We start from the raw sequence: 10,020 nt of genomic DNA, 5'->3' as shown, positions 1-10,020 counted from the left end.
TGTGAAAAGGTCAAAAAGTAACCGTCAGTGACAGGGAGTCTTAACTAGAGAAGGAAACAGGACCAAACTGGCGGGCTCGGTGAAAACACAGCCGGCAACGTCCCGGACGAGGAGGTGAGGGGGAAGAAGAGATGCGTGGAATCGGGGGGTGTCACGGCTGGGAGGGAGGCTGCCTTGTAAAAGTTGCACCGCTTCTCAGCCCAGCCCCGGACTTCTGGGTGCAGACGGAGCGGTGCCCCTTCACCAGAGCCGGGGCGGCTGGGGGAAGGAGAGGAAGGGGATGCTGCCGGGAGGAAGGGGAGGGGACTGGGAGGAGGTGAAGAATGGGGTGGGTGTAAGATCTGGGGCTGGGGAGCTGGACCGAGGGAAGCCAAGGCCACAGAGGTGACCACTAGGGGGCAGCGCGGAGCCCGGACCGGGGGCTGCCCCCTAGGCTGAGGCTGTGGCTCCCTGCTCCTTCTTCCAGAAAGACAGAACATCGCTGTGAGGCACGGGAGGAGTTGTGATACAGGAGAAAACGGAGACCCTAATTCTCTGACCCCAGTAATAGCCTAAAGATTATTAGTGAGCTCAGTAATCTGAGCAAGAGCAGTAAGGGCCCCGCCTCCAGTTCTTGCACAGTTGTTTGTACAGCTGGCGGGCCAGTGGGGACGTGTGCAATAGAAAAAGAAAAAAAATGTCGTCAGATCATGGATTCTTCGCTTCCATTTCTCCTTCCCGTTAGCTTTCTCCTATTCTCACAGAATTCCTTGAGCCACTTGACATCATCTTATTCTACTCCCCCTTCCCAGGAGGACTTTCCTCTCTCATCTCTCTTTTTAAAACATCTCGGGAAAAGGACATTCTATGACTTTCCTTTTTTTTTTTTTTTTTTTTTGGCCACGCTTTGTGCGCTGGTGGGATCTTAGTTCCCCAGCCAGGGATTGAACCCTGGCCCCGGCAGTGAAAGCACCAAGTCCTAACCACTGGACCGCCAGGGAATTCCCAGTAGAGGTGTTTGGGTCTTGGTGATACACTTTTTATATATAGTATAATTTGAGAAAATGTGAGAGTCATTTCTGCTAATAAACCACCTAAAATTTTGTTCTTATTTTTTTCACTGTTTCTATCAGTTTATTTTTTGTTTTTTTCTTTTTTTTTAACTTTTTATTTTATATTGGAGTATAGTTGATTAACAATGTTTGTTTTTGTTTTAAACTATTAGTTGGGACTTCCTGGCAGTCCAGTGGTTAAGACTGCGCTTCCACAACGGCGGGCATGGGTGCAGCCAAAACCAAAAACTATTAGTAGGGACTTCCCTGGTGGAGCAGTGGTTAAGAATCCACCTGCCAGTGCACGGGACACGGGTTTCGAACCCTGGCCCGGGAAGATCCCACATGCCGCGGAGCAACTAAGCCGGTGTGCCACAACTACTGAGCCTGCACTCTAGAGCCCGCAAGCCACAGCTACTGAGCCCGCGTGCCTAGAGCCCGTGCTCCACAACAAGAGAAGCCACTGCAGTGAGAAACCCGAGCACTGCAAGGAAGAGTAGCCCCCGCTCGCCGCGACTAGAGAAAGCCCGCGTACAGCAACGAAGACCCAACACAGCCATAAATAAATAAATAAATAGTAATAACTAAATTGAAAGGCAGGTTTGATATTTTAAAAGAAAGATAACCATGGAGGAATGCAAATATAAGTTTTCTGTAAGAAGGGTATGCTATCATTTTTTCTGTTACATTTTCTTAAGTCGTAAAAACTTAGATCAGATTATAGACTTTCACACTATTAAAATTCATCCTCTGCTCCAGTCCAGTCACAGGGCCTAGACTATATATTCATGTTGAACAATCTCCCCTCGTGGTCTCCTGGATACCCATGTTTGAGCACAATATTCTATGATATAGATTGGAATATTAAATAAAATAAATCTAAATCACATAGTGGCTAGATGATTCTCAAAATTTTTGGTTTTCAGGTTTTAATATTCTTAAAAATTATTAAGGACTCCAATCTGCTGTATCTATTGCTATTTACTGTTTTGAAACTAATTGTTAAATGTTAATTAAAATACAATAATAAATCCATTACATGTTAACATAAATAACAAAATTTTATGAAAGTAAATAACTTCCAAGTTAAAGAAATCGTGAGAAGAATGACATTGTTTGGGAATTACCTGGCAGTCCAGTGGTTAGGACTTGGTGCTTTCACTGACTGGGTTCAATCCCTGGCCGGGGGGAACTAAGATCCCACAAGCACGGCCAAAAACAAAAAAGAATGGCATTGTTTTATATTTTTGCAAATCTCTTTAACTTCTGGCTTAATAATTTTCATATGTATTTCTTATTTTCATATCTATTCTACATTCAATCTTTTGCAATATGTACTTGGAGAAAGGAGGAGTATTTTAATAGCTTGTTCAGGTAATTGTGGATATTCTTCTTTGATGTTACAACAAGTGGCAATTTCTTAAAAGTTAGTTGCAATGAGGAATCTGAAACCATGTCAATGAATGTTTTATACTTGATTACCTTAAAACCCATTGATCTGCTTTCACTTTGAATGAATCTTTTTACCGATTTTGTAACATGCATTGGTCATTTGAAAAATACTGGTTCACCAAATAATTCCCATCCTCCAAATGTTGATGCATTTTATACAATATTTAAAAATCACATTCATTAGTATCACCACTACTTTTATGAGAAAAGTTTATAGTAAGCTATCAGCTCATGGAGGTGGATATTCCCAAAATTCTGTTTTTTGCATGGAAGCTGAAATTATAATTGATAATTGGCAGTAAATACTGCCGATTGTCTTCCTTGAAATGGCAGACTCTCTTTGTTCATTTTTTAAAATGAGAAATTACTTTTTACAATATGGACAAAGCAGTACAAGTTGAAAGGAAACATAATAAAAATTAAATTTATCAAGAATAGCTGTTTCCCCGTTGGTTGGAAGATTTGTAGTGAGTGGTGATTATATACCATTCAGACAATTCTGCATTGAATATAGGAACTTCTCACTATCCTGGGTATCCTTTATACCCAGGCCAGTTTCTAATTTACAGTAACCATCATTTGGGGGGGGGCGCTGCAGTGGGTCTTCGTTGCTGCCCACGGGCTTTCTCTATTTGCAGCGAGCAGGGGCTACTCTTCGTTGCAGTGGGTGGGCTTCTCATTGCCGTGGCTTCTCTTGTTGCGGAGCACGAGCTCTAGGTGCACGGGCTTCGGTAGTTGTGGCTCATGGGCTCTAGAGCGCAGGCTCAGTAGTTGTGGCACACGGGCTTAGTTGCTCCGCGGCATGTGGGACCTTCCTGGACCAGGGATCAAACCAGTGTCCCCTGCATTGGCAGGCAGATTCTTAACCATTGTGCCACCAGGGAAGTCCCAGTAACCACCCATTTAAATGACCATTTTGCATGCTCTTCAGACTTAATCTCCACCATTTATTACCTTTGATTTCATGTGTTTAGCAACAGTTTTGTTTTTTCTTTTACCCTAAATAACTGAGAGTTGGCTATATGCCTTTTACAGGGAATAAAAAATCTTTCCTACTCAGATGCTTTTTTTACTATGAGCTTTCACAAAGATTTAATAATGCCCAAATTATTAAGTGAAAAACTGTAATGATTTTAGACATAACTATACTTTTAAACAAAGTATGTAATCTGGCCAAGCTGATGACTTTGTTTAAAAAAAAACTCTAGGTGTTGCTGAGACACCTTCAACAGGTGCAGTGACGTCTCTGTTCATTTTTGAAAAAGTGTCTGCCATGTACCTGAGTCTCAGTATCCTTGGTTTATCTATTCATTTTTTGTTGTAATGTACTATTTCTACCCATGGTTGTTTCAAAGGGGTGAAATGCTGTTTTATTGATTCCTTAAGCTAGAAAGGCAGTAATGTGTTTCACATATTTCCAAAGTATTTTTCTGGAGATTGAAGGTGAGGGAACTATGGTTTAGGGCCAGAAACTTCCCAAATATCTGACTGTGTTAGATGAAGTAGAAAAGAAGTGCCTTATCAGATAGTCTGCTTGAGAAGTATCTTACATATATACAAGAGGTCTTCTAAAAACATTTTACAGGCAGCTTTCCTTGTGTTTGAGTGACAGCTTCCCAAAAATTTGTGTTCCTATGCATAAAGATGTCTTTGGTGGACTTGGGGAAGAGGTTGCTAGAAGCAGCAAGAAAAGGCCAAGATGATGAAGTGAGAACATTGATGGCAAATGGTGCCCCATTCACCACAGACTGGGTAAGCTCTCTTAATTATTCCCAGCGTGCGCTGTTACCAACCTTTTTCATAAAGGCTAAACAGTCTGTACTGATTTTTCTTCATTCTCTTTCTGCCTCAGTCTCCTTACAAGCATTTCATTTTCTTTGCCTTATCTGAATATGTGGTTTTCCTTTTCTTTTAGTTTCCAAATTGAAAGAATCTCCTGCGGATATATGGGTGGTAATTGTAAGATACTATATACTTGTGATTTTCTATAATGTTTTTTTTTTTAATTTTTATTTATTTTTGGCTGCATTGGGTCTTCGTTGCTGCTCGCGGTCTTTCTCTAGTTGCAGAGAGCGGGGGCTACTCTTTGTTGTGGTACGCAGGCTTCTCATTGCGGTGGCTTCTCTTGTTGCGGAGCATGGGCTCTAGTTGCGTGGGCTCTAGTAGTTGTGGCCCACGGACTTAGTTGCTCCGCGGCATGTGGGATCTTCCCGGACCAGGGATTGAACCTGTTTCCCCTGCATTGGCAGGTGGATTCTTAACCACTGCACCACCAGGGAAGCCCTATAATGTTTTAATTTTTAGAGTATTTTCTAAAGGTTTACTTCCTCCCTGGAGTGTACTTGGGTTATAGGCTGTAATTAGCTAGAAATTAAACAAAATCAGTGTACTGAGTGCATTTCTAAACTAATGAAACTCCTTGTTTCCTTTTCTCTAAAATGTCCTCATTAATAAGGAATAGCCTAACCATTTTGTTTCCTTTACCACTGTTAAAAAACATTAAAGAGAAAGGTGTAATTTCATGAGTTCAGACAGTCAACTTGGAGAGCAGAGTGTCAGAAGGTCCAGGTCCCGGTTATAACATGGGTTTGCTTAGTATTCATAGATTTTGTAAGCATTGCCTAATTTTAACAATTCAATAAGCACTGTCCTCTGTTCTGGGGTGATTAATTCATAACTTTAGAGGCCAGCAGTTTCTTAGCACTTCACAAAAAGGAAGAAAGGAAACCCATGAGATTAGCATTTCTATAAATAGGCCTGAAAAGAGCAATGTGAATTAAATCCAATCAGGTAAAGAGAGTGAATATATGAAAAGCAAAGAATAAACGAAATAGGTTTTAAAATAGAGAGCATAACACGAAAAAGGAATAGATCTCTGGCCAAAATGGTTGCTGATAGATAACTGTGATTAGTAACAAGACTTACTTTGAGATGATACAGACTTGCTTATTGCTATTGACACACCATTGCTATTTTTTTCTGCGGGGTGTGGGGGGGCACTTCATCTCATCAGTATTTTTGCTTTGCTTTACTGTGGTAACAAACTTCTATTTCAACCAATTAAATTTGTACCCTAAATTTCACATGTAACTTTCTAGTCTCTGCCCTTTTCCTAGAATTGTTTTGAACTTGCCTATCCCTTCCCTTTATCCCTAACTCAGAATGCTCTTTTCTATCCATTTTTTTTAAACCTTCTTCTAAGCCCTATTTAAAATCATACCCTTTATGGAATTTTACCTGGTAAGTCTACCTGACTTAAATCCATTATACTTAGCGCTTCTTTAATTGGTTGTATATTTATTTGTCCATTAGTGTATTAATTTTAATGAAATAATTTCTTCAGCTTATCTGTCCAGCCAGATTCTCTCTCCAAGGACAGGAACCTAGGCGTCACCTGTTGTTCATTTGTATCCCTCCAGTAATGATTTAGGACTCTGCACACAGTTGATATTAAATGAGTATTATTTTCCCACAGCTTGGAACATCACCCCTCCACCTTGCAGCCCAGTATGGTCATTATTCCACAGCAGAAGTGCTCCTTCGAGCAGGCGTTAGCAGGGATGCCCGGACCAAAGTGGACAGGACCCCCTTGCACATGGCTGCAGCTGATGGACATGCACACATCGTGGAACTACTTGTTAGGGTAAAGCAAGAAGAGTGAGGGGGTCTATATTGTAAAAAAGACAAATACCTCCCTGTTTTTTTACTTCAACAGGTGGTAGGAAACTAGGTTGGGAAAGATTAAGTTTAGGACAGTTTATAGCATTGAATTGCATCTCTTTCAAGAGTCATCATGGCTATGAGGATTTTATTTCTAAGTTTTTAAAGTCTAAACAGACTTTATTGGTCTTTCTTCATTTTTCTTCTGCAGGTGTTCTCTGATCTTATGCCTATTTTTTCAGGCACTCAGCTCTCTGTTAATAAATGCAACAAAAATCTGTTCTTTTCCCCTTCCTCTCCCATCTGTTATAATTTCCAACTATGTCCTTAAAAGGTCCTCTCATTTAAGGCATTGTGTCTATCAGCATTCAGGAGAATTTGAATTCAGGAGACATGTTTTTCCCTTTGATATTTCTTAAACATTTCTAAATTTGAATATGTGTAATCTCTATGGAAATCCTCTGTATATGGTGATGGGATATTGTACCTGTGCTACTGTAACCAGTGTCTCTTTGAAAAAAATTACTTTTCTATGACAGAATGGTGCAGATGTGAATGCCAAGGACATGCTGAAGATGACAGCTTTGCACTGGGCCACAGAGCACCACCATCGAGATGTTGTAGAGCTACTTATCAAATATGGAGCTGATGTCCATGCTTTCAGCAAGTTTGATAAATCTGCCTTTGACATAGCCCTGGAGAAAAACAATGCTGAGATTCTGGTCATCCTTCAGGTCCTGTTCTTTTTATACACCACAGTATACTTCAGTTGAAGTTAAGGATTTTTTGTAGGAGCTGAATCAAAACTGAATTTTCTCTATCTTATCAAAGTAATACTTCCATTATGTCTCAATCTTGTGACTCAGTGTCATTAGTATCTTTAAAAAAATAATAATATTCTATAAAGCCCTGAATTATTCATGGTGATTGAAGAACAATGTTGTGGCCAGTACAAAAATAAGTTTTTATTTGGCTTTAGAATGTTTTTTCTCCATGAAAATTTCCCTTTCTAATTAAACTTGACTTGGGATAATATTAAAAACCTCTTTATGTTTTATGAATATACATCAGCTCTTGTGAGATAGTACATAGCTCTAAAGCATATAGAGTCATAAGGAAGCCATCTCAGAATTAAAAATCAGCTGTGATGATATCATCCATTGATTTCCTAAGCCAGCACTGATATATCAGGAAATAACAGGATGAGAGATACAAAGATTAGTAGGACATAGCCCTGTCCTTGGAGTGTTTACAGTATGATGAAGATAAAGACAAGATATAAAGCATTACAGTACTATGGTGGTAAACATATACCTAGTAAGTATTACAGGAGGGAGTATTGATAATGCTTAAGGCAAGGATTAAAGTATATGTAGGCTCTGAACTGAGTTTTGAAGGAGTAGTAGGCAGAGGTGTGAGAAGATGATATTCTAGGCTAGAAAAAGCAAATCAAAGACAGAGGTGGGAAAGGACATGGAATATTCAGGAAAGAGTAAGTAGTTCTGTGACCAGAGATTGGGCAAGAGAAGCAGAGTTTGGGAGTGGCAGGAGCTAAGGCTTGAGAGGCTGAGTTCTGAACATAGGGTTGTTAGATGGCATGCAAAAGAGCATGGGCTACTGGGCTTCCCTGGTGGCGCAGTGGTTGAGAGTCTGCCTGCCAATGTAGGGGACGCGGGTTCGTGCCCCAGTCCGGGAAGATCTCACGTGCCGCGGAGCAGTTGGGCCTGTGAGCCATGGCCGCTGAGCCTGCATGTCTGGACCTCAACAGGAGAGGCCACAACAGTGAGAGGCCAGCGTACCGCAAAAAAAAAAAGAGTATGGACTATTTTGTGGGCAAGGGGGATCCAATAGAAGCTTTTAAGTAGAGAATTGATACGATAAGATTTTTTAAAACAATGATTGTTTGGAGTGTGGTACAGACTTGAGAGAGAAGACACTTAATGCTGAAGACCTTCATTAGGCCAGGCAAGAGCCAATGAAGGCTTGAATTAAGGAAGTGATAATGGAGGGTAAAGAAGGAATTTTACAGTAATCAGAGAATGGATAATCTGTTTCAATTGAAGCTCTTAGCAAGGGGATAATTATATGTAAAAAAAATAACCATTTCTACTGTATTATCAGTGGTTGGTTGGTTTTTTCTGACATATGGTTCCCTATAGACTGGTTATTCTCTTCAACTTTCAATTCCTTGTTTAGAGCCCTTTTATAATTTGACTTTTTTTTAGTAGTGATCATGTTTGTAGAAAACTGCTTATGAAAGTAAAAAAATAAAATAAAGATAAGCATCTTTATACCGAAATTGTGCAGATATCTCTAGAAGCAGAAGTGCAGCATATGGAACTAGACTTTAAAATCCGGCACTCATTTATTTGCTTGTTATATATTCTCTTAGGGATTTCTTCAATGGCAGAATGGAATAAGTAGTTGGACAAAACTCTGGAGACTATTGTTCTCTGTAGATTCTCTGCAGGGATCTCCAGCTAACACATTGTCTTGTACATAATTGATCATAGAATATTAGTGCTGGAAATTACTTTTTAGGCCACCCCCTTTATTTTTCAAATTAAAAACCAATATCCAGAGAGGTTAAGTGAATTGTCTAGAAGTTTTTGCAAATAATAACGCCTTTTTTTTTTTTTTCTAAAGTAGAGATAAGCTTGGGAAAGCAATCTAATGTCTCTGTTGCCCTGGTTTGAGAAAAAACAGTCGTCTTAATGAGAACTGTGAGGTCCCTGGGACATTGTGCTCCGGAAATAGTTCTGCTTGACAGAGCATTGTAGGGGGGCTGTTCAGTAACTGTATAACTAAGGCTGGTTAGTAAGTGTTCTGACTTTGAAATATCTTGCATTGTTTTATAGGAAGCAATGCAGAATCAGGTGAATGCTAATCCTGAGAGAGCCAACCCTGTGACTATGGGTACCCCATTCATCTTCACGTCAGGAGAAGTTGTCAGCCTCGCAAGCCTTGTTTCTTCAGCCAGCACCAAAACAACCTCAGGTAATGTTCTGATAATGTGACCTTTATCTTAGACTTAAAATGAACAGAATTACTGGTTTTCTTATGAGATGAATAGGTACCCTGTCTGATACCCACTCCTTTATTAAAACGTTCCTCAAATGGAAGATTTATAATAGATTTAAAAGCTAATGCACTGGGCTTCCCTGGTGGCACGGTGGTTGAGAGTCCGCCTGCCGATGCAGGGGACGCGGGTTCGTGCCCCGGTCCGGGAGGATCCCACGTGCCGCGGAGCGGCTGGGCCCATGAGCCGTGGCCGCTGAGCCTGCTCGTCCGGAGCCTGTGCTCCGCAACGGGAGAGGCCACAACAGTGAGAGGCCCACGTACATCTAAAAAAAAAACTAATGCACTTATTCTTTCTAAGGGAAGGGAAAATCATACATTGGGATTGTACATAAGTGTTTACTGTGTTAAAAGTAAAATATTCTATAGATTAATCTGTTGAAGGGTTATGTCTGACCCCTAAATGAAAATATACGGGTGCTTTAATATGGTACTGCTAAGGAAAATAGTTAAATATTTATAGTCTAAGGCAGTAACAAAGCAGAATAAACATAAATGGTTGTTGGAATGCTGATATATAAGAGGTACATGTGATTATTTGACTAAAGTGTAAGAGTCTTGATTTGTTCTTGAGAACATATATAACAACAAAATAGCAAAGAAAAGCACTTGGTGTTGATCTTTTGAGACTTGTATGTTTTTAACAAAAATATCTGTCTAAAAAGGAGCAAATCCACTTTGCTGTACAGCAGAAACTAAAACAACATTATAAATCAGCTATACTCTAATAAAAAGTTTTTTTAAATAAAAATAAAAAGGAGCAAATTGAGTTTATCTTCAACATCTCCTTACAAATACT

General features: G+C 40.0%; 1 protein-coding gene across 6 annotated transcripts in view; it reads left to right on the top strand.

The window, feature by feature from the left end:
* Positions 1–10,020, top strand: part of GABPB2 (GA binding protein transcription factor subunit beta 2) — a 31,538-nt gene continuing 21,518 nt past the window's right edge. For 4 of the 6 annotated variants that reach the window (XM_022564269.3, XM_022564268.3, XM_022564270.3 and 1 more), the window contains exons 1-5: positions 1–114; positions 4,128–4,235; positions 5,959–6,126; positions 6,683–6,877; positions 9,002–9,140. In XM_022564269.3, coding sequence (XP_022419977.1) covers positions 4,128–4,235; positions 5,959–6,126; positions 6,683–6,877; positions 9,002–9,140 — 610 coding nt within the window. In that variant the 5' untranslated portion in view covers positions 1–114. Of the gene's footprint in view, positions 115–4,068; positions 4,236–5,958; positions 6,127–6,682; positions 6,878–9,001; positions 9,141–10,020 lie in introns of all 6 variants that reach the window. The other 2 variants (XM_022564267.3, XM_089915901.1) reach the window with 2 other exon arrangements.

This window comes from Delphinapterus leucas, chromosome 1, assembly GCF_059928025.1.
Source record: "Delphinapterus leucas isolate spDelLeu-1000000601 "Yukka" chromosome 1, BTC_Dleu_Yukka2, whole genome shotgun sequence".
NCBI lineage: Eukaryota > Metazoa > Chordata > Mammalia > Artiodactyla > Monodontidae > Delphinapterus > Delphinapterus leucas.
The sequence above is the reverse complement of the archived record's forward strand: the minus strand, read 5'-3'. Positions and strand labels throughout refer to the sequence as shown.